Source organism: Tinamus guttatus, unplaced genomic scaffold, assembly GCF_059628265.1.
Source record: "Tinamus guttatus ecotype Peru unplaced genomic scaffold, ASM5962826v1 Tinamus_guttatus_pri_ptg000027l, whole genome shotgun sequence".
NCBI lineage: Eukaryota > Metazoa > Chordata > Aves > Tinamiformes > Tinamidae > Tinamus > Tinamus guttatus.
Window position 1 is genome coordinate 7,042,420 of NW_028288561.1, and position 24,934 is coordinate 7,067,353.

The 24,934-nt window shown below is 48.3% G+C and overlaps 1 protein-coding gene across 6 annotated transcripts in view; it reads right to left on the reverse strand.

The window, feature by feature from the left end:
- Positions 1-24,934, reverse strand: part of KCNQ2 (potassium voltage-gated channel subfamily Q member 2) — a 58,534-nt gene that overhangs the window by 32,145 nt on the left and 1,455 nt on the right. For all 6 annotated transcript variants that reach the window (XM_088529280.1, XM_088529268.1, XM_088529259.1 and 3 more), the window contains exons 2-7: positions 6,086-6,176; positions 5,182-5,308; positions 4,031-4,206; positions 2,952-3,077; positions 752-862; positions 333-428 (exon numbers count right to left, since the gene is read on the reverse strand). In XM_088529280.1, the coding sequence (XP_088385406.1) occupies positions 333-428; positions 752-862; positions 2,952-3,077; positions 4,031-4,206; positions 5,182-5,308; positions 6,086-6,176 (727 nt within the window). The remainder of the gene's footprint in view (positions 1-332; positions 429-751; positions 863-2,951; positions 3,078-4,030; positions 4,207-5,181; positions 5,309-6,085; positions 6,177-24,934) is intronic.

Consider the following 24,934-nt stretch of genomic DNA (forward strand, 5'->3'; position numbering starts at 1 on the left):
TTCCATCCATTTTGCACTCTGATCCCTGTGCGGGATTTTTTTTTTACTATGAGAACCAGAAGACTCTGTAAATCGTGAGGGTCATCACAGGGTGCTTGTGGCCCACAATAATTAAATGCAATTAAGCCAATGGAAAGACTCCCTTAGGCTTTTGCAGGGAGCTGAGTCAAACCATAGCAAAAGAGGGAACCAGAACTAGAGCATCTCTTCATAGTCTAAAAAACACCCTCTCATGGTCCCAAGCAAGGATGTCCCATTTCCAGGACCCCGGAGCCCTGGGAGGACCTACGATCCCGTGGCACAGGACTAAAGCCCAGGCTTAGCTTCCTAACCTGGATCAGGCCCGCTGCCGGGTTGCGCCTCTTCTCAAAGTGTTTCTGCCGATGCTGCTCTTGAACCTTCAGAGCAAACCCCGAGCCCAAGATGCCCTGGGAGGAAGAAGATACCTGCAGTTAGCAGTGTGTTAGGCCACGCTTTAACTAACAAGTTAGAGCCACCTTTGCCTCCATTAGTTTGTTTTCACTCCAGTAACATCATATTGATGGAGGCAAACCGAGTTTTTCTGTTCCCACTGCGTCACCGTTCTTGCATACTCTGTGGACAAGCAACGGGATTCCGCATGTCCCCCTTCCTCTTGACTCAGGTCACTAAGTCCTGCTGATTTTGGGTACATTAAGCATGGATGCAGCTGTCCCCTCACCACCAGCAAACCCAACCCTATCCATAGCAGCACGTTACAGCCTTCACTCACGGCAGGGAGGGCGAAGAAGGAGACCCCGATGAGCGTGAACGTCGCCGCGAGCAGCCGCCCGTTCCAGGTCTGTGGGTACTTGTCCCCGTAGCCGATGGTGGTGAGAGTGATCTGCAGGGAGGAGAGCATCCGAGCCCTCAGCCTGTGCAACCTCAAATAGCATAATGCCACCCGCCCCAAAAACTCACATAACGCGACCAAAATTCCCGTGACACTGGTTAGCGATTGCCAGTTTGGGCATGATTTGGCCACCGCATGAGGATGTTGAGCTGCTAGGGGTGGATGTGCTGGGAGCCATCCAGCGTTCCCAATGCCCTTTCTAGCTTCTTGTGCAGTGCAGGATCCTTGACACTGGCCAGGCAAAAGGAGCATCTCTCTGCCCACAGGCTGGCACGGGCTGAGATGCCATCTGCTAAAGGCACATGTCATCCCTGCACTTCCCATGGGACACAGCCTCACTCCTCCAGCACGGGAAACACTCCAACAGGGATCCCTGAAATTCACTTTTGACAGTTCTTGAAAGAAGGCTGTGTTGTTCGCATACAAAAAGGCTGGGGACTGCATCTTTCCATCCTCCCTATTAACCGTTTTCCCTATTTAAAAACAGCACTTTAGGCCGACAGCACAAATTAAGGGTGTTTCATAAATCCTAATTTAGGGATATTTGCCCCCACCGCGGTATTATTATAATGCACCAAAAGAGTGCTGGCAAACTGTGTGTTTTGGGGACAGAGCCAAGGATATCCAAGGATATGCAGGATACAGGGGATCCCTCAAGAATCAAGCTGCGGAGAAAAAAAAAAAAAAAAAAGGGCATTTTCCTGCCTTTGTTCATGGATCCTATTAACTGGAAATGTGAGGTATCCCCAAAGGCTTCTGGAAGGATCTAGGGAGCTTGGGTTCAGCAGGGCAGAGCACCAAGAGATGGTCCCTTTAAGAATGCCTTTTTAAGACATCTGCCTCAAAGATCTTTATGAACCCCTAAAATAAAATAGCCCTTCTTCCCCTGTTTCCCTAAGTCTCTGTGGCTCCCAAGGGAGCTTTGGAAACCTCACACATTCAATGTGGAGTAAAATAATTTTTAAATAAATGAACACTCAATCCCGCAGCACTATTTAATTGGACTCACTAAAAGCGCTATCAATTAGATGCCATTTTCACAATGCATTTAGTAAAAGGCATCTAAACAGCTATTCCTTACTGAAACGCAAACCAGAAACAAGAATCTCTCTGTGACCACTGCAAAGTTCATTTCTAACTTCTTAAGATTCACATTGCTCATTATAAGGGCTGGAACCACCAAGTGCCGATGCGGAGAGGAGTTTCTTCGTGGGGAATTTGGTATCTCGTGCCCATCTCTTGGCATCAGCTTGCACTGGACCTTAGAGCTGCATTGCAAGTTGCATCAGGTTGAGCTTGATCTTTCTTCTCTGTCCTAACCAAGAATCTTGCAAAGCTGCATTTGCTCTCTTCACATCGTTCCCCCTTCTTTTTGCAAACAGAGGAGCTGCTGGAGCAGCCGATTCCACCCCAAGCCTGTTACTGGGGTTTGATCAGATCTGGGATTTTCATTACGTGCTTTGTAATCAAGGCCAAACTAGCTTGCACCACGCCGGGGCCCAAGAACAATAACCCAAGACGATTAGCACGTCATTAATTCTCCCTTTGCTAATCTGGTAATCCAATAATTCACATGCGCACGCAGGCAGAGCAAACCAAAAGTGCTGCCCTTTCTTTGTCAGCAAAGATCTAAAAGAGGAGTGCTTTCAGCAGCAAAGTCTTTCTGGTACTTAGGCTGTATTAATTTTATAAAATATATTCCAGTGTGCTTAAAATCACACTATCCAAGTGTGATTATAAATAATTTAATGCCAGCAATACTTGTCAAAACGATGATCAAAGCACCCAGTCGTGTGGGGTCTTTATTAGATCTAGCTCAATTGTTGATGGAGCTAAATACCATGATTTAAAGTTCCTGGTTGCCTTGCAACTCTGGCTAATTCAAAAAATGCAATCCTAGAAAATTTTCTGCAAGGATTATTTAAGAAAAAACACAGCTACATAAAGTAGCCTGAAACCACTAAGCACCAATGTTAACTAAGCACCCCATAAGTCAATTCCTCACATAAGTGATAAAAGATGGAGGGTTAATGGATATTTTGTATTAATAATCAGCAGCTGTTCTATGAAAATTGCTTACCAGACCCCACCAGAGTGCATCTGCATACGTATCGAAGTGCTCATTTTCTCCTTTCTCAGCCAAGTATACCAGGAAAGAGGCCAGGATGAGGCACAGGAAGCCAATATACCAGGCAGTAATCAGCTCCTGCAAGATCATTAAAACACAGAAGAATAATTGCAATCCTGCCACATGTCTCCCAAGGCACAGAGTTCCTCACTCGTGGTCGGCCTCAGATCTGAGCTTGCCCAGTGTTTCTGTGTGTTTAGCCCTCGGGACCTGGTTTGAGGTTAGTGCTGTTACTTTGGACCTAGAGCAGAAAAGCCCTCTGATTTGGGACCACATCCTGGTGCTCTTGCAACACGCACAAGGCAACGCCATCCTGAGGAGCTGAGTATCTACCCACATATGTTAAGCAGAAAGGAAGGATATATTATTTCCCAATTTTTAAGAGTTACAGAACTGGCAGAAAAGTGGTTTCCCCAGATCACAGGCCTGCGTTTGAAACCAAAATGTGACCTCAGGATTCTTGGGACCTTGCTCGAAGGAGGAGGAGCTACGAAGTCACCACCTGAATCTTCTATCTCCCAGTTTCAGGAAAGTTTTAACTTGCAATTCACAGAAAGTTGCAGTTTTGAATCAAATTCACACGAGGGTAGGTGCAAGAAGTCTACTAAATTCCTGAGGTTTTTAAAGAACTTTGGATAGATTAGCTAAAGTTTTCATAAAAACCAGAAAAAACATTGTCAGAAATTCAGCAGGAAACAAGTCAAGGATCAATGAACTCTTCCTGGGCCAGAGGAAGGCCAAACTGACTTACACCAGGGATCAGTTCTGCCACGGGTACATGGCCTCATGTTTGGAGAAGGAAACCATCCAAATGTCCACTAGCAGCTGGTGCTGTGGGATACGTTTACGGAAAGGCATCCTCTTGGGAGCGTGTGTCCTGTACAAGGAGCTTGCATGGCACCTCTACCGGGTCTTTCTGCACCCTTCCCCAGCCTGGGATATGTTTGGGGAAGGAAGGAAGAAGCAAAGGTGTTTCTGATGGGGGGGAAATGTGAAGAGCGACTCGGTCTCTTTGCTCAGGACCTTCTCACCTTACTGTGTGCGTAGACCACTGAGCCCAGGAGCTTCCAGGTGCCTCCCCTCCGGTCCATCCGAATCATGCGCAGGATCTGCAGGAATCGCAAGCTCCGGAGCGCCGAGGTGGCAAAGACATTCCCTTGGGAGCCGGCCGCCAGCACGGCGATGGAGGCAATCAGCACCATGATGTCTGCAGGAACAGGGCACATCGGGCTCCTCAGAAAAAGGGAATCTCCTTTCTCCAGACACGAGACATCCTCTCAACCATAACCCTTGGTGGACCATTTCTGACTCATTAACCCCACCAATACCTTCACTTCCCCTTATCCTATAGCCCTTTTCATGAGATTGGAACTCCAACTGCTGAACCACATATGAGAGCATTCCCACTGCCACTGTGAGCAGGAAGACTTGCATGGAAGTGGTTTTGTATCAGCCATATCTGGTAGTTCAAGGACAACACAGAAATCTTCACCCACGCAACTTATGGAAACTTCCTATCCTTCCTTCTCCACAAAAGTCCTTCAGAGAGAAAACATGCCCAGTACTCTAAAGCCTGAATTTCGATACAATGCAGTAGCAACGCAACTAAATTGGATTAAGTTCTTCCAAAGCAGATGCCCTTTTTTAACCCTCCAGAGCTGCCTGTTAATGCGGTACTGACTGGAGGTACAAACTCCCACTGCCTGATTCAGAAACGAAAAGCTAGAGTAATCACAGGATGCTCATGGACAGAGAAAGTCCAAGAAATAGGCCAAGAAAGGTCTTTTTCTACATATCCTGGATCTGAGGATCTTTAAAACCCTGCTCTGTCCTGATTTTCTATGCAAATTTGATAGGAGTGGTTTTCTGTGGAATAAGCTGAAAATCTGCATGCATCCATTCCCACTCCCTGGCCATCTGAAGGCAGCTGCACATGGAGCAGCACAGCCACCGTCCAGCCCTGCCCCACTAAAACGAGCTGCTCTGCCCAGGGGCCCCTTGCAGCAACAGAGCACAAAGCACTTTGCAAACAAGAAGTAATTAAACCTCCCGGATCCCTCCTGAGGCACCTCATTAACACCAGGGAAAGCGAGCAGAGACGCCGCGAGGCCACGCGATGGGCGAGCATCCCCATCCCGCCGCTCCTGCGGGTTCTCCGTGCCCGCGGCGATGCCGGACTCACCGATGACGCAGAAGGGCTTGCGGGCGAATTTCAGCCTCCCCCTCCAGCCGCGGTACCGGCAGCAGCAGCCGGCTGCCCAGATGCGCACGAAATACTCCACGCCGAACACCACGATGGTGACGATCTCCTGCAGATGGGAGGTGGCGGTGAGTCCAGCAAGACGCCCCATGCAGAACGGGCTTCAATGCAAAAGTTTGAGCTCCTTGGAAAAGCTCCCAGCATCAAAGCTTTTTTTTCCCCCCACCTTTCCCAACCTTTTCTATCCTAATGAGACCCTAATTAGGCTGCAGGGTCTTCTGACACTTGTGGAAGATAGGGACAGCAGGGAGAGAAAGAAAGAACCAAAGAAAATGGGGATTTGGGAAGCCCCGCACAGCGACTGCGTGTGGATTTGCTCTGCAGGCTCTCGCACAGCAGGAGCGGAACCGCCGGCGCGAGGGATGCCGGGCTATTTCAGGAATAAAACTCCTCAGCTTTGTGTCAGATCAAATAGTTGCAAGAACGTGTCGTGTGGGAGAGGAGGCAACGACGGCGGCTGCTTCCACTGCGGCACGTTGGCAGCTTGAAATGCTGGGAACTGCTAAATGGACATCAAACTGCTTCGCAGTTTGGATCTTTCTTGCTCCTGTAGCTGTAGCAGCACAGAGTTAAGTGGAATTAAAAAAAAACAAGGAAGGCACCAAGAAGAGAGTTTAAGGAATCCTTTAAAAAAGTGCTTCAGTTATTCCTGTATGCCCTGATAAAAAATCCTTGCTTTTTTTTTCCATTTTTCCTATTCTTTAGCTGTGGCTCCCCATGAGCCCTTGCATGTTTAAATTCTTGCCCCACCTCAGCTTTTTGTGTGATTGCTTCCGACTTTCTTTTCATGTCACACTGATGGTTTCATTTGCAAATCCCAACTTACCAGAATGTAAAGGGCCCCTTCAGAGCTGTTCTGGTACTCATCAATGGTTGAGAAGACTGACAGCACCAGGCAGGAGAAAACTAGTAGAAAACTATACATCACACACATACAAAAAGGAAAAAGAGAAAAAGAAGAAAAGGCTATGTCAAAGTCTGCAACATTTTGCATGTGATTTTTTAATCTTCAGGAACAACTTGTGTGTAAAAAGGGAAAATAAGGTCTCCAATTTTACTAACTGTGAGTGGATCTGCAGGACTGCTCCCAGCCTTGCCCATACCAACCCACTCCCCCTTTCCAGCAGGCAACTGTGATAACTGAGGATCTGCCAGCTCTCCCTGCAATCTGCTTCCAACGAGCAAGCAGGCGAGCAGGGAAACACTCGGGTTTTATTAACACCATAACAGGTGAGCAGCTCGGATACAGAGAGCAGGAACGCTGCCTTGGCAGCCATCCAGCGCTGCCGCCTCTGCTCGCATCTCCTCATCCCCAGAGGATGCGCAGGAGCAGGACCGCTTGGTTCTGCTGCTGCCATGGGGACACTTTGCCAGGAGGGGACCTGGGAAATCCCCCTGCAGTGTCACCTTGCTCAATGTCACTCGTGTTTGCCACAAAAACAGAGGAGATTCCCCCAAACCCCCTACAATAGGGGTCCAGGTCCTGCTGCCCTCCGCTCCTCCTGGGACCTCTAATTCGGCCAGGCACTTTCCCAGTATGGATTGCACACCAGAGGGACTAAATAAAGCTGGATCTTGAATAATGTGCATTTAACTACTCATACTGCCCAGCTGAAGCTGTATAATATATATATGCTGTTTAATATGTACATACATATAAATAGTGGGTCTTAGAGCCCAAAGCACGTATCAACACATGCTGAGCCCAACGGGATGGTCTCAAACCGCGCTCTGCAACTCTGGGCCACCATCAGTCACAGATTTACAGGAAAGCCCAGCCATTTCGCATTGAAACTGCCCATTCTTTCCACAACCCTGTGCTTTCCACAACCACTTTATGCACCAACACACATCAAGAGCCACAAAGTGAATGACAGGAGCTTGTCTCTGGGCTGACGTGGGATGCCCGAGCCCCTGCTCCGGAGATGTCCTGGCATCCGTGCACAGAGGCGGTTTCCGCCCGCCGGCGCTGACCACCACTCGCTCAAGCAAAAGGAGGGAAATTAATTCACTAAAGATCGATTTACTGATACAATAAAGTAGGCCTGCGCAGGGAGAAACTAAAAGCTGCATTCTTTAAAAGCACTAAATAATTCAGCCGTCTGGCTCTGCCCAGCATTCCTACAACCTGCAGGCTGAATATTTATGAGGTTCTGGTTCAGCTGGCGGGTGCTGCTCCTCAGCTTTAGACAGCAGCGTTTCACACCCTGGGCTGGCATTTGTGGCTTTGCAATGACCATTAACCTCACGGTAAGGAGCAAAAGGAGAGGAATTTGCAGCATTTTATACGAACCGCAGGGCAGGCGGCAAGGCAACCGTAGCACGGGCTGCGCCTTGTCAGCAAGAAGCCAAGTTCTGCACAGATGAGACAAAGACAGAGCCCTCCTTGCTCACTTCAAAGCAAGTTCATCTTGCTTAAACACCAATTTGCTCTCTGGTGACTTGGGACAACCCCAGAAGAGTAATAAAAATTATCCCTTGCAATCCCATCCCCAAACAAGCCCCGTAAACTGCTCTGCAATGGGGTGGGCTCCATCCATCCCTGCAGGCAGATGGTTCTCTCCCTCCCCCTGCAGACCCAAAACTGCTTCCAAACCCTTGCAGAGGGAAGCACCATCGGGAGGAACTGCAACTGGGTCAGCCCGCCCTGCTCGCGGCACGGCCCAGATTTCACTGCAAAGTCCTACTTCAGAGTGAGAAACAAATGAATAATCAATGAAAGAGGAAAGAAGGGGCGGGGAAAAACCCACTGGATACTGGGAAAGGATGGGGGGAGGAAGAAAAGCTGACATGATCTGATTAGTGCAGCAGAACATGGGTTGTGTTCTTGGGAGCAGAAGGTAAAACGCTTGGAAAGGTCCTGAAAGCCAAGTGTGTGATGCACTCGTGGGTCCAGCATCAACCCCAGAGCTTTCAAGGGTGGGAGAGGCTCCCAGCCCCACTGTTGGGAAGTGAACCAGGGAGCTGGGAATAGAAGCTGGCAATTAACTGAAGGAACTCTGGGGACAAGTCCTGTGCAGAGCAGAAACGTCCCCGCGCTCCACCTCAGCCTGCTGAGACTAGGAAAATGAGACCTTTTGCAAGAAAACTGAATTCCCTGGACTGGGAGCTGTGCTTTCCCTGGAAAGCTTTGCAGGAACCTCAGCTCCCACTGAGGTGGGTGGAAGGAAGAAGCTGCAGGAGCCATGTCCATCCTGGGGATGCCATGTCCAACCCTGCACGCCCATAGAGCAGGGTAGCGGGAGCAGGAAGGTGGAATCTGCTTTGATTTCACCTAATGCACCCAGACAGGGCAGGAAGGGGCTCCAGACAGTAACAGATAGCTAGGGAAAGAGAAACAGGCAGATAAATAGTGTAGAGGTTGGGAGGAATCTAATTTTTAAAGCTACATATCTAATTAAAGAAAATTATGTCTACAGCCTGACTCTGGGTAATGTTAATGTGTAATGAGGAACATTAATTATGTCCCCTCTAATGATTTTTACATTAAAGATGCCAATTCTGCTTAGAGCTTTAGAGAAGACAATATCCTCCCCCGAGCAGACAGGAGCACGGTGCGCTGCGACGCACGGCTGGACACGGCACCAGCATCCCCCCAGCCTCGGGTCAGACACGAGGCTACGGATCAGCATCTCCCACACACAAGATGAGCGTGGAGAGGAGCCAGAGGTCTCGGCAGGCCCCATCACGATGCTGCTCCTTCTCGCCCACGACCAGCTCAGAGCAGGGCTGCAAAGGGCACTGAGCATCTACTGCTGCTCCAGACCCCCCCGCGCCGCTCGCTTAGGCGGTTTAGCTCCAGCAAGGCTCAGCTGTGCAAATCTGACTGCTAATACTAATAAACACAAAGTCCTCCAAAGTCTGGCTTTGCAAGCAAAGGTTGTGATGACTTAAGTCACTCGTGCAAGCTTCTTATTACGATTTCTAAATGCAGGCACAAAACCTGACATAACCAGATTTAAACCTGCTGGGCTCCATGTCAGGAAAAGAAGCAAAAAAAATTACTCAACTCCCCCTCAAAGATAACTACTCAAAAAGACTCATCAATAGGAAAGTTTGGTTGGGTTTTTGTCTTGTTTTTGGTAAAGTATGATAGAATTATTATAACACTTTGGAGGCTAACATCCAATTTGCCTTCTAGAAGAAACACCCTTGGAAACTATCCACCCATTTACATACGAATAATAATAGAAAACCCTTTAATTTACTCCTGAAATATTTTCATATAATGTCTGTTAACATGCAGAAATGCTGGGCTTCCTCTGACAGAGCACCAATGGGATAATGAACAATTAGCAATTGCATTTCTGGACATAATGAGGATGGACACGGCAGAAGGAAGTAGCACAAGCCACTACGCTCATTACGAGCTTCGTCACATTTCACTGGAAACAGGAAGGGAATTAATGCTTCGTTTAATTAGAAAGAGCAAAGCTGGAAGGGAAGGAACATTTTACTACAGGCATTTGAAATCCACACCATAAAAAACAACTTAAAACACTTTAAACACTTAAAAATGACTTTAGGGGACATAAATACGGCATTGATCGTTCCTCTAAAATAAAAGCCAGATGCTTACGGGCAACCCACCCGCAAGCCCAGCACACCATTTGCTGTGGTCTCTATAAAACGCTGCCTTCCAAGTGTCTCAAATTGTGGTGTAAATTAGACACTGTGAAAATGCAGAGCTGACAATAAAGCAAGGTGAAAGGACATCTACACTGAAGATGAAGAGAGGTTGTAAAGTGTCTTTTAGCACTCAGTCAGAACCAGGATATTTATGGTTAAAATTGAATCTCTGGTGAACCTTAAGAATAAATCCCAGAATAGGAAACATCAATAACGCCAAGATCTTACCAGGCTGTATTGCACCTCTTCTTCATCAGGAGCACCCATCACCTTTACTCAAGGAAACAATCTCAGCATGATACACAACTCAACTATTTGGGAGGCTAAATATGAGAAATAAATATTTTGGATTTCCGCATTCCCCAACCTTTGCCAAAAATCATCTCCCAGGGCAACTTTTTTCACTAGCAAAACTGAATATAGGAGCTGGGAATCCTGGCTTTCAGTCCTGTGCTTTAATAAAATGCTCTCCTTTCCAAACAGCTCCTGCTCAGGTCTCATTTAGAAGAGTGTTAAGTGCCCCCAGCACATTCCCATTGCCTTAGCCTGGCTGAGCGTTGGGAAAAGATGCGGAGCCCCAGCTGAGACATCACTCCTTGGATGTCTGCTGTCCAGAAGCACCCAGGAGGACTGAAACTGTTGCTTATGGGCAATAGAAAGGCTGGCTCCAAGGCAAGAGCTTTGTGTGCTTTTAAATGCTTAAAAAAATCCTTAGCCAAGACCTCTCTGGGACAACACTAATAATTCCTGTGCCTTCCTGGCATGCTGCATATCCTGCAGCTGAGCAGCTTAAATAAGGAGTGCTCTGCTCACACAGCACCATGAACTGTACTTAGGACAGTGGGACAAGATGTTCAATGAAGCATCACTAAGGCTGAAAGCAAGTGGCCCAGGAGGTCTCAATGGGGACAGCAAGGGAGTTCAGGGGGTGCAGAAAGTAATGCAGGGAGCATAGCAGCCTGGGGAGTCCAAACAGCACGTAGGCTCCATGGACTTGCGATGGGAAGGAAGAGGAGAGGGCTTGCTCTTCTGAGCAAGGCCACGCTGGCCCTGCTCCTCATCCCATCACAGCCACCTGCAAGCTCAGGGGTGCTCCCTGTGACCGGGGTGTGGACACTAAGAGCCAACCTGCTCCCCTTGCTGCACGATAGCTGCCTGCAGCAACGATGAGTGTGTTGTGAAGCAGATTGGATTTTCTAGGGTCGTCCACAGAAAACATGACCAAAGCAGGAATGGTGATGTCCAAGCACAATGTCCTATTTCTGAGCAGTGGTACATCCCCCTCATCTATTGAAATATGCCTGCATGGTTATACCCCGAGGAATTCTCACTCCCTTCACTTTCCTTTGCACAGTTTAGAGGTGAAGTTCATGTTCTGCTTCCAGGAGCATTCATAGTTCCTCACCTTAAGCTTTTCTCTGCTAGAAAAACAGCAGGATATAGACTCACATGTTTTCTCCTCCTGTGTCCACCCACGAAAACTCCCTCGGCCTTTCTCTCCTGCTTCCAGCTCAGAAACAGAGCAAAAAAGGCATCACATACCCAGAGCACCCAAAGACAGAGCCCTGAGCAGAATTAACCATCTGCAGGAATTTGAGCAGAAACAGTTTTGCACAACAGATTCTGACTCCTATCCAGCAAAGTATTATGTCTCTCCACACTTACAAGCAATAGTGAGCTTAAGAGCTTTCCTGGATTGAAGCCTCAAAAAACAAAAGCTGGAGGGGCAGGAGAATGGAGATTTGAACACATACAACCAGCAAAGCGGTTAAATTCAAGGAAAGCCTTCGGAAAGCCTTGCCTGGCTCTAATCATTTAACTCACTCAAGGCAACTCAACTCAGAATAAAAGCCTTATTAATAATAATCAATGTATGCAAAGTTCTAGCTCCAGTGTTCCTCTTTGTCCTCAGCTACCATGAATCACCGGTAATGCCCGTCTCCGTATGCGCTCGGCGCTCCGCACGCAGCCTCCGAGGAGCCAGATGTCTGGAGGAAAACCCGAAGCATTAATCAAGGCAGCGCACCTGCCAACGGAGCCTGCGCTGCTGCTGCAATTCAGCACGGCCGGGCCGAGATTTTCCTTTAAAAACTTTGTGGGGAAGAATACATTCACACAAGGGAATAAATAGGAGAGAAGCCTACAGGCCACGGGGCAATTATGGTGCATTAGCAGGTAAATTAAGAGTATAAAATATTGGACATTTAAGTAATTCTTAAAATGTCTGTGCAGGCATTTACTCAGAGCCCATTCATTGATTTTAATGTAAGGGAAAGTTGCTGTCTCATGCAATCCCGGTATTATTCAGATTGAAATCCGAGCGCTGCCCATGTTTGATGCTGCAGGGCATTCCCCAAAGTCTCTGCCTCCTCTGAGAAATATGAGCAGTGAGTACAGGAATACAACAAGCCTTCTTAATAAAACCATCCTCATACAAAGATGATGAAATTATTCCTCTTTCTTGAGAGCAAAGCCCTGTTTTTTCTGCAACACTTGGTCAGAAAGGTTAAGGGAATAGTGAATAAATTTAAGAAGCTGTGAGCTGTGCTATGCGGCTCAGGCATAAGCATCATCTTGCCGAGGTCAAGCTTCTCTAAGAGACTTGGACAAGGCACTTGACCTGACTTAACTATCCTCTAAAACTGGGTTAAAAGCAAGATCTCCCTGTAAAACGTAATGCTGCATCTTATCTTAAGCATTCCTCCAGGGAAAGGCAATACATAAAAATAGGGTCTCCAAAGGCACTGGTCTAATTGCAGACAGGAAGATTGTCACCAAATATGCAGGACTGGTTCCTGCTACAGACAGGAATAGCTGATTTTTTTTCAAATATCTGCCCCAGAATCAACTATGAGACTCCAGCCTAAGGTTTGTTCCCCACAAAGGACAAGGTCTTTCTCTCAGACCTCCTTTAGCATCCCTTGCTGCCAAAGCACAAAAACTTGAGCCCCCGATGACAATCCAGTAAAGGGTTGGGGATAGGGAAGAAAACACAAGTGCTACAACCTGCAGGGCCACCTTCCCTTCACCCTGTTCACCAACACAGGACCATGGGGTACTCCCCAGGACAAGCTCTGTTCTGCAAGGGTGACCTCCAGGCCATAATCCTCCTCTCTTCCTTAGCAAAGAACCTCCAGTGACGTTTAACTGAGCTCTTCTGCACTACTTTCATCTGGCTGGGTGAGAGCAGATGAGCAGCGTCCTACACAAGGGGACACAGAGAGGTGTTAGCTTATCTTTGGATCTCCTTAAGCTCTCCCAAAACCCAGGCAGCATCAATGGCACATGGAAAACAGCACTGGCCATCCCCAAATCCTGCTCAGAGACTTGCAGGCAGCATTTGGAGCTTGCCCCGACCCTGGGTCATGCATGAGGTGCTGCTGGGATCTGCCAGCTCCCACCACCAGGCACCAGCTCCAGCACCACAGCACATGGAAGCAGCTCTCTATTTTTAGCCCTGTTCCTAAGGCAACAAGGCCCTTGTGATCACCCCGTCTGTCTGTCTCTGTCTGTCCCCACCTAGTTTTTAGACCCATTGGCCAATTTTGGTCCCATATGACGGGGGGCAGATGCAGCTGCTGGGCAAGCAGCAGCAAGGAGAACTCGCAGGTTTTGCTCCATGGAGAGGTGGTCCTTGCAACTTCTTGGCTCTGAGCAATGTTTTCCCATGACACCCCTGTGCAGGCTCCCAATTCCCAAGGGAGGCAATAGCTTAGCCCAGAACTGTCCCAGCTCCATCTTGAGACCATCAGGGAGCAGGACCAGACCACAGGGGCACACCATCTTCTGATGCTTGAAGGCAACAGGGACAGAGGACATAGGCACACGAGAGCTGAGCAGATCTCATCTAGCTGCCATTTCAACATGCCGGTGAATCAAAGTAGATGGAAGCCATATGCTCTGCTGGGAAGCATCCATCTCGTTGCCAAGGAAACATCCTTCCCTTTTAAAATGGCAGGCAAAGGCTTGCAAAAACCTGCTTTAACCCCCTTTTCTTAGGCACAGCCCAAGTCACCAGCCTCTGCCATCACCATCCATGGAGAAGGGATGATGCCTCCTTCACTGGCTCCAGGATGAACCCGGCCCAGCAGAAGTGTGAGCCTATTTCCAGGTTGCAGATCCTAGACCAGTTTCTATGGTTTATTCCTTCTACTCAGCTCGGGGATGCCGCAGACTAGGAAACAGGCCATGCACAGCCGTAATGCACCTGGGAGCCAAAGCAGAAATACCCATTTCTGAATGGAGAGAACAACAAGTAGCAGAGTCACAGTCCAGGTCACTTCTAGGAGGTAAAAAAAAATATATATATATATATCGTATTTAATAATCCAAAGCTTGGCCACGCCTGGTTGGACATCCTGAAGTCTCCTTGCCTGTGTGGGAGATCATCACCCTTGCTGGAGAAAGGAGGGGAGCAGCAGCACACTTGGGATCCCAAAATTCCTCCATAGCACAGGTCCCAAAGCGGAAAATAGGGAGGACTCTGCCCTGCCATACACTCAGCTGCTAAGTCCAGACATAACTCAGAACACTCATAGTCCTCAGTGAGGACTATGCACATGAGTACTGATAGATGAGTAGCTGCTGCTCATCTGTCTCCTTGCTCCTGACCAGAGCTCTGTAGTGACCCATCTACCTGCATGGGATGTCCAGGAATTATGTCACCTCCAGTCTCCACAAATATCAACTGTCCTTCCTACCTGCATCTTTGCTTGAAGCCACACTCATGATCCATGCTGGGGACACCGACAGGGATAAGAGCATCGCGTGGAAGAGAACCAGGGAGGAAGGAGTTACAGCATCATCCCGCTGCCCGGCCGCAGAGGAGTCCGTCCAGGATCACAGGCCCTTCCTGCCATCCCATACATCCACAGGAGGATGTGCAGAGCTTGGCTGTCTCTGCCCTGCGTTTTTCCAGTCTGGCCGTCCCTCAAGACTCATTCCGAACAATAACCTATCATAGCACCTTAAAACTCTGCCCTTTAACTCCCCACAAACTCAAAGGCTCCCAAGGGCCTGCTTAGCTCAAGGGGTCCCCAGGGTCTCCAAGCCCAAAGCAACCTTCCTGTCCCTGCAAGGCAGTGACAGAGGTGGACATGCTCCCTGGAGCATTATTCCTTCCCACATCCACAGTGTGTGGAGCTTAGGGCAGCACTCACATTTCTCATAAGTGTTTTTTTTTTTTTTTTTTTTTTTTTAAATGTGAAATATCAAAGGAAAGAAGGAAGATTTGTGTGCACAGGAACAAGCAGAGCAAACTGAAGGCGACATCTGTGCTCACAAGGGAAATTTGCACTGGCTTGCTTTAACTCGACGGCTGCACTAGAGATACACATGCCTAGAGCAAGCACAGGAGGAGGCTTTGGCAGCAAAGCCCGGGGATCCTAAGGGCCACGAACTATTAAAGGTGACAGCAATGCACCAGTTCCCACCAGCTGAGAGCTCCCAGGAAGAAAACAATTAAACCTGAGACAACAGGCCCAGTTTATTAGTGGATCTCCTCAATTCAGCCATTCCTACACGATGGAAGCCTGAGGTTGGGGTTCTTGTCACCTGCTTTGAGATATCAACATCTGAAGCAGATGGCTCCCTAAGGATGCCCCAGCTCCACATTTCGCACTATGGAGATACCCTGAGGTGCTCCCAGCCCCTGCAAGCGCTCGCTGCAACAGGGAGCGCAGGCTCAGGGTCCAGAGGGGCTGCTCAAATTATATCTGGTGTCTGTTACGGAAGAGAAAAACAGCAGCAGCAAAAGGTCAGTGTAGGAATTCTTCCCGCTCCTCATTAGCTGGCGTGTTAAGAGAGAAGATGCTAAACAATAACATTAAAAACCATCTAGCTGCTAAAGGGAGAAACATGAAAAACAAGGAAAATTCACCACAAAACTGCAACTGCATGTCGTGTCTGACAACTTAAAGAGCTCAGGAAAGTGTCTTCCTCCTCTATAGAAACAGTCACAAAAGACAACCATGATGATGTGCATCCACTAGCCACAATGACCAAATCGCACAGTCACATTAACAAAATTTGTTTAGGGCTGGATACATATTAAATGCGTAGATCCCTCAGGCTTTGGAGGCAGAACCCTTGTAAAGCACTGGCAATTTTGTTTTAAGACATAATGACATGAGGACTTGTCCCTGTGGCCCAGGATGATGCTTAACTGGGTGTGATGAGAGCTTTGGGACAAGCACACTTATTAGCCTGACCTCTTTGTGGTCACATTATGGCTCCTTTACAGCTCTCCAGCAAGCTGCTATATGAGGACAACCCCTCTGTTCCCCTCAACTCTCAGAGCAAGGCAGCTTTCTGCAGGGCCCCCAAGCAAACGTGGGATGTGTCTCAAAAGGGCCAACCTAGGGAAAAGAGCCCAATACGCAGTGAAGTTCCTCTCATGGAGGAGGCTCCTGTGCTATAAACAGCTCTGAGGAGCCTGCCTGCATTTGCCCATGGCACTTCTGGTCTACACCTTGATGCCTCATCTCTCCTGAAGAGAAGTCCCACCAACCAAAAAGACAACTTGAAGAGATGCACCAGGGCTTCTTGGGGATGCTACTACCATGGTGTCTTCACAAAAAAAAATTTCCCTTCTTGATCATGAGCCACTGTAGAGCAAAGACTTCTCCTGGACAGTCAACAAGGCCTTTTCTGGCAGTATGTCCTAGCAGATTCATAACCCCAAGGCAGACAGACATCCCTTGCAAACCCTTATCCCTGCTCCACACAGCCACGTCCCATCAGCCAGCGGAGATGGGACTGGCAGCAAGTCTCCCAAGCGAAGGAGCCAATTTTGGGGTTGGTTTTACTGCCGATTCAAGCCTGGAATCTATATAAAGAGTCAGGGCAGGATCCAAAAGCGGAAGAGAGACACCCACTCCCCAGGAGCGTAGCACACAGACTGAAATAAATCGCTGCCTGCCTAAGGAGATGACTCAGGAGTCTCACTACATCTTAACTCAAATTGGTGCTAATGAGACCAAGGAAATTTGGAGGAAGGCCCAGTGGGAGATTAGCTGGACGACGTGTGGCACTTCCAGCCTTGATGGACATGTGGGAAGCAGAAGGATGAGCAGCAGCAGAACCAAAGCAACGTCCAGCAAAGCAGAAGCCGCATCAGCCCAAGCTCTCCTGCTGCCCACCTGCTTCAAAAGCAATAAATGGTGCTTGGGAGAGATTTTGTTTTTTGTTTGCCCTTCCTGTGAACACTGAGTGGCTCAAGGCGAGGAGGCAACACAGCCTCACTCTATCCAGCTATAATGCAGAGATATTTATTTTAAACTCTTTGGCTCTCCTCTCAGGTGAAAGATGGAATGTTCTTCTATCCCTTAGTATGTTAGTCAGACCAAAGAACCTCTGAGCAAGCATAAACTCAATTAATGGCCACCTTTGAGACCCTGTGTTGTACAAAGACCCATAAACATGCAGGATTAGTCTCCCTGTGCTGTCATTTGATTGCCACATAACACTCCAGAAGAATGAAAACCAATAAGCCTAATTCACCACCCTGTATTTGTAATGAACAGTAAATTTACAGCAATCAGAAAAAGCCTCACACTACAGGAGGAGCCACGTCCCAGGAAAATGGTCCCTTTCTTCTCCAGGCCTGAAGTTAGCTCTAAGGTCATTGGTATATAAGATTTCTTGCTAGGAAAAGAGATGGAATGGTCCATGCCTCCAACGGTTCTAACCATTGGTAGGTTCTGCCAAAGCACTGGTAAGTTCACCAGTATTTCTGTTCTAATATGGAAAAACTGAAGGCATGTTTGCTCTGATTGCTGACAGCATCTCTGCTCTGCCTCACACACACACACACCGAAGGACAGATAAATTAAGCAGTGATTTACTTACCCTGCACTGGATGGACCAAACACATCTGCTTCTACTCAATCAGAATTCACAGGGAGGCTCAAGATATCCAAATCTGTATACATGCACTCTATGCCAACTTTTATCAGCACTGCTTGAAGTCCATCAATCCTTGAAGTGGGATATTTCACAAGCACATGCATAAAATCCTTGATTTCCCATGTTCAAATTCCCCTTCCAAGCAACATTCTTGTGCAAAGCCTTTCCTTGCTGCAATCTCAAAATCCGGGCCAGTCACAATCAATTGAAGGAAAAAACAATCCCAACCCAAGTTGCTCTTTCCAGTGACACTAGCCCATTCCTGCAGGTTGTCTTACCACATACAGCTTTCCATTCATAAACAGGAAAGTCACTGGGACACCTTGAATTTCCATGTGGGCATTTAGCTTGGAAAATGCTTGAGGGCCAGTGAGGCTGCCCTGGGGAGCAGCAGTGATGCCAGGCCTGGACAGAGGGTGCAGAGCCAGCAGCTATCAGCTTTGTGCATCACTCCTTACCAGGACGCATAGAATCTTTTGACAGCGATTTCCATGCAGTTTAAAAAAGACTAAGAGGTTTCTCCATTGCCTTTTTTTTACCACTTGCCTGGACTTTTCTTCCCCCATCCACTAGCATCTCTAATCCGTGCTTTCTTTTGTGAAACCAGTGAACATGAACAGAAAGAAACCAACCCACCGATTGAAAAGCAAAGAAGCTGAGCAAATACCATTAGAAAGAAAAGTGGAATGAGCCTAACATTTACCAGCAGTCCCCTGACAACTGTTTTGTTCATCTGCCTTGACTGCCCAATGCAGCAACATCCTTACGACAGGGACTGTCTCCTTTCAGCTTGAAATATAGAACACAAGTCTGGAGACTTCTGTTTCCATTGAGTTGCTTGCACACCACTAATATTCACAGATTATTGTTTTCTTTGGTATTCATCTCAATGATTATTTGACAGGAATTCTTATTTCTCTTCTGCGTTTTTCTGTAGCTCCCTAACCAAAGCTGCAACGACCACACGCAGCAGGTACCTAGACACGAGCTCCTGCACTCGCACCAGAGATAGAAGAGGTATGTGTGAGTCACCTTTGAGTCAGGATTTTGCCGTGGGCACCATAATAACTCTCCAGAGTGACAGTGTCTCTATAGATCCTGCGTTCAGATCCCTGCCCTATTGCGGAGGGCAACAGCAGCTCCAGCCATCGCCGCAGCTGGTCTCGCTTCGATGCTTGATGCAGCACTCGAGCTCCGGAGCTTCCCAGCGGATCAGCACTTGCTCCCAAGTGAAGCCTTTGCAAATTCCAAGGAATGAAGGTCTGAAAGCAAAATCTCTGCCCCCTTCAGCCTCATTGCAGATGATCTTATCCCAAAAGGCCCAAGAGGCAACTGTTCTACAGCGCAGAGCTGGGCTCTGCAGATGGAGCGGTTGCCCCCTGCACCAAACAGAGCAGTTATTCCCTCTGACCTTGTCTGTCCTCATGTTCCTTTGTTGGGCTCCATCCGCCCAGCAGATGCATTAAGACAGGAGGATTTTTGAATAAAGTCTGACCATTGTGTCCAATGGTCAGCAATGGTCAAAGCACAAGAGCAACCCATGTTTAAGAGGTTTGATTATCAGCTGATTTCCCCTGGCACAAGGTCTATTCATTGCTTGGGAATTACTATAGAGGCCTCTATGAAAAGAGTCTCTCAAATGCTGGGTAAATGCAAACCTGCATGGGGACACCTGGTTCAGAAGAACCATAAAAACCATAAGAAAATAAACCAGCCACCCAGGATATGTCCAAAAACCCATTAGAGATTGGAGTGGTACTGAAGCAAGATCACAGATAGATGGAGAAATGCCTTCCTTGATTATTGGCAGCTAGACAGTTAAAAAGCCCAGAAGTAGCAAAAAAGCAGCTCTCCATCCCAGCCAATGACTTCCACGTGAAATATTCCCCATCACACAGCCCTGTATTTAATTAATTCAGTGCTTTAGAATAAATGCACATGACCTCCAGAAGCATCTCCAAATTATACATCATAGGATGCTGCATTCACAGCTTCCCCGGGGTGAGGCTGAGAGGACTGCATGAGGAGTCGAGGTCACCTGGCAACTTCAGCAAGTTGATGATATCACCTAGCTCATTCTTACTGGTAAAAAGTGACATTTTCCTTTCTCTGCATGGATGGCAACATCCACTGAGAGGCTACACTTAAATAACTACTCCCGCAGTCCCAGGAGGAACATCCTTTGTCATGGGTGAGCATTGGAGCAGCCCAAGTGTTTCAGACCAGGAATGCTGTTAGGAGCCATTTAAATGTATGGAGCCACCCTGGCTGGACTATGCATCGATCCACCGGCATCACATTTGGCTGCCTTTCTACATTAACTAATTTCACCAGTGTGCTCACGAATCAAATCACCTTGGAATGCAGCTCATTTCTAAATACATTCAGGAAATTTGGTTAAGGCCCTGACAAAAATCTCTTCTCAAAATGTTATTCCTTTTTGGCTGCTGGGAGCTAAAAGCCATTGTATAATCCTATCGCAATGTGAATCGCTATAGAAGGAAAGAGCTCATCCTGCTCAGAGCTGAAGACCTCACGTCTCCTTGATACATCGGGAATCAAGGGCATTCCCACCGGGACAAGGGGAATCACGCTCACCTTTCCATAAAAAGCATACTATAAACAAAATTAAATTATTTGTAAGAGCCACTCTCAGCTTGTCCTCTATCCACGCTACAAGAGGTTGCATACAAGAGAACAGCACAGCTCCTAGTCGCCCCAATTTTAAAGAAGAACTTGTCCCTCAAGAACCCACAGAGGAGCCAGCTCAGCTCCTCTTATGACAAGCAGAGCCAAAGGAAGACTCATCCAGCTTTGGTGCATTGGGACACAGAACGGAGGTCACCCAGAGGCTTGGCTTGTTCTGCTCAGGTGTGGGGTGAATGTGACAGCTGGGACAGGACACATTAAAGCAAGTGAAACCAGGTTGCTCCCACCAAGCTCTAAGCAGCAAGAGAGGAGGTTGTGAGACATCGTGGCGCAGAGCTCTCCCTGCCACAAGGCTGAGACTGCTGGGGCTGGAGACCAGAGGCAGCGGTGATAGCAACCCGGCAGGTCCAGGACACTCAACACACACAGGAGCTCTCCATGGGCAATGTGGCCCCATGCCTAACAGGATCCTCTGGATCAAGGGGGAAAGAACTATTCCAGCTGTGACCAAAGGAAAAGGAAATGATAAAACATCCCAAATTCAGTCCCGACAAAGCAAGGTTTCATTGAAATTACCCCACTTTCCAACAGGAATATTTTCCAGCACAGAATTTTGCTAGTGCTGCATATTTTTGCAGGGAGCCAGACCCATGTACGGATGCTCCTATGAACCAATTTAAGGATTCCAAGACTAATTCTCAAACAACAAGGCCTGTCCCTGCCTCTGCCTGCCCACACTGTCCTGCAGCAAGGACACAGTCTCCAAATGGGGGAAACAGTCATGAGGAGCGTTCCAGGGAAACTGTGATCCGAAGACTCTGCATCAGCCTCAACCTCCTCCCATGACATTCATGTGCTTTCCAAGTGGTTTTAGCTAGTTCTCCTTGGCAGGACAGCAAACACAAGGGCTAGCGCTGGAAGACAAAGTACAACAACTAAGAGAATATGTCTGTGTTGAGATGAGATAAAAAGGAGGATGACTATAGCTCATGCTCTACTATAAATCTGCATGTCCCTTCACAACCTTCTCTGTCACCCAATATCAAGAGAGGGAAGGATGGCATTAAGGGTGAGAAAGCAGCTTGGAAGGAGACGCAGAGGGAGCCCAGGCTGGCTCCATCTCTCCTGCAAGATGCAGCTTTATCCCAGGTAGGAACAAGAAGAAGCCTCCGATTGCCCAGCACAGCACTTCAGCCTGCGCAGAGCTGACCCAGCATCCCGGCTCCTGGAGCACATCACAGGCCTGGCACCGATATTCCCTTTTCCTTACAGGCTGGCACACTCAGCATCAGCATGTTTGAGCTGGCAGCAGCAGCCCAAGCAAACAGACCACACTTGCATAAGCGAGTACAGCACTGGGATGAGGGTGGCCCTGCCGGTCAGTGACAGATGGGCTGAAAGGTTGGGGACACTGTGACTGTAGGTGGATGTGTCACTGTGGGCAAGCACTTGCCATGAACCATGAGCCCCCTGGGCTTGGGGCTGAGCAACATGGGAAAAAACAACATTTATTCACAGTCAGAGAATGCTTTAAAGCAAATACTAAAAAAAATAAAGTGCAAAAAAAGAACTGATACAAAATCCAAATAAGGCAGCAGCAAAACAGCTGGAGATTCCCAGCTTTTGGGAGATGGACCTGACATAGGGCTCAAATGGCAAAGGAAAAGTGGTTCAGGCATGGCAAGAGAAAATTATAATCACATTAGGCAGAGCAAGTGCAAACCACCACCTTCATTGGAATTTAAAGCCATGCCCATGCTTAATTAACTCAGTGCATGGTACACACTATGCAGAGGAAAAATGCACCCAAACTATTTTTAACTCACCTAGAAGACACATTCAGGTTGCAAATTCAAAGTCAGAAAACAGGAAATGCAAGAATTTCATTTGCCCTGCCCGCACAGCTTTAGAAGTGTCTAAGCAAGGGGATATTTTGCACTTTCTTATTCCTGCCTCAAGCCCAGCCCTCCCTTGAGCTCAGGAGCTGAACGCGAGCAGCTCACACGGATGATCAGGAAAAGCATCTCCAGACACATTTAGGTTAGGTGGGCGCCAGCATAAGCACCTGGCTTGGATTAGCACTGAGCATAACAGTCTCTCCTGAAATAAAATGCATGATAGCGGGGGGAAAGAAAAAAGGGGGAGATGAGAGGCAGAGGAAAAAAAAAAAATCACTTTCAGCTGTTGGAGCTGGGAACTCAGAAAATACAGAGCAGGTTACGGTGAGCAAGGGACAAAGACAAGGAGAAAAAAATATTTTTGGACCATCAAAAGTAGTAAAACAGAATCATTTTGGAGGTAAAAGGTCTCCTTGAGCAGAGAACCTTCCACTGAAAACCTAGGCTGTCCTTTATGCAGGGCTCAACTTTTCAAATTTCAGCTGCAGATCGAGCAGAACGAGGCCACGTGCTGCAGCACTAAGGCTCTGCCCACCAAAGGAGAGGAGAAAAAAAAAAAAAAGAAGAAGAAAAAGAAAAGAAAAAGCCTGAATCCGAGAGGATTGGAAGATTCCCATCTTCCCAAGCTCCCTGGGATACAGGAGGCCTACACGCCCACGACTCAGGATCCACCTCCAGCCACACTCCAAAAGGAGGCCCTGCCAGGCTTAACCACCCATAGGGATGCAGGGCTGGGCAGGTAAAGCTGGCACCAGTGCCCTGGCTTAGGGGACATAAATATATATTTATGTGTGCATACATATATATCATGAACAGGTCACCGGGAAGAGTCGGTGTGGGAGGAGCTGTTAAGTACAAAAATCAAACCACAACACAGGAATGTAAAAGGCTGCCTTTGCTCGTGGAGGTTAATACCCTTCTTACAGACACGTCTGAGATGAGGCTGCAATGATAAACTTGAGCCGGGATTGGGGGGGCGGGTTGGGGGGCGGAATTTGCATGGAATTTCCCTATTTTCTCATGCATTAAATGGTGCAAAGGGGAATGAGCAGCAACAGAAAGGAAAAAAAAAAAAAAGAGAAAGAAAACAGACAAACAGGAGCCAAGATGCAGCACTGGGAACAAATGCTTTGCACCCAAATCCCAAGGTAGCCAAATGCCCTGGGCAACATCAGCCTCTGCAGGCACATATTTAACTAGAGGCACTTCCAGAGGGCACCTCTCGTATCTGTTAAACACCTTTAAGCTGGAGGAGCCGCTGCTTGTGCTTTAATGCCGAGACGCAGGGAGGCGATCGGAGGAGGAGCTGCCCGGGCACTGCTGCATGCTGTGCCACGGCCAAGGCAGCTCCCGTGCTCGCGAGCCCTGGGGAGCCAAAACGCCTGTGGACACAGACCCGGGGGTAATAGGAGCCGATTCCACACCTGGAAATGCAGCTGGGTCTAGGGGCAGCCGCCTGCGCAAGCCATAATCCAGTGCTGCAGGGCAAGGACTCACTTGTGCTGGAAATGCTCCCTAACTCTTAGCGCAAAAAAGTCCATGGGAGAAGCGGAGCCGAGGGATGGGTGTTTTTTTTTAGGCTGACGCCAGTTACGGAGGGATTATGTCGTGCAGTGTCCAAGCCAGCCAGCAGGACGGGGCTCCCAGATCCAGAGTCTCCTTTAGGACTCCAGCAGCTGCACACTCAGCATCAAGGTGAATGGCAAGTCCCTGTTCAAGGCTCCAGCACAAAATGGGGCTTCAGGCAGAAGGCAGCATGGTGGGACACTGCACTGGCACCGAGGACTCCTGAGCTGACTTCAGTTCTCCCAGACAAACTTTATGACCTTGAACCAGTCACTTTTGGTGTGCACTAAAGCCTCTTGCCTGCCGGTCCAGCTTACAGAAACCCTGGACACTATCCCCCCACCTCTCCAACAAACACTATAAACACAGCAGGGCTGGTCTCACTTGGGCAATCTCAGTGCTCTGCTAAAGGAATAACTGGTGCATAGGCTTTATCCCAGTAACTTTGCGTGATGATGATCGCATTTTTTAAGTAATATATCAGCAAGCTGCCAAGGCCAGGTGGCAGCACGCAAGGGAAAGCAAGCCCTGGCCAGGGTGACCCAGTCCTGCCTCGTGAGCATCACTTGCTGTGACAGCTCTGTTGGGGAGCAGGCCCAAGCAACTGCCAGCTGCCACTCCGGACAGCAACACACGTCTGAAGTTAAGACAGAGTTGCTGAAGACGTCAAAGAAGCTTATAAAGCTCGTGCAGTCCTGGGCTGCACCTGCTTCTTGGCTTTCAGCCCTTTGCACTTCCCTCGTTGCCACCCCAGCATCGCCCCGCTGGGATTTCACGAGGGTTTCATAGCACGCAGCCCATGTCAAACGCGAGGATGGATCTGCCACAAGCCAGGCAACACAAGCTCCTGATCCACCTGCAAAATCCTGCAGGATTTCACAACACAAGCCACTTCCAGATCCAGAGGGGGCCCCACTGAGCATGGAGGATGCTCAGGTCTCCTGGTGCTGGACTCAGGTCTGCTAACTGGAGCAGCAAGTGAGCTCCACAGTTCCTCCCTTCGGCCCTTTCCCATCTTCCTGTGCAGA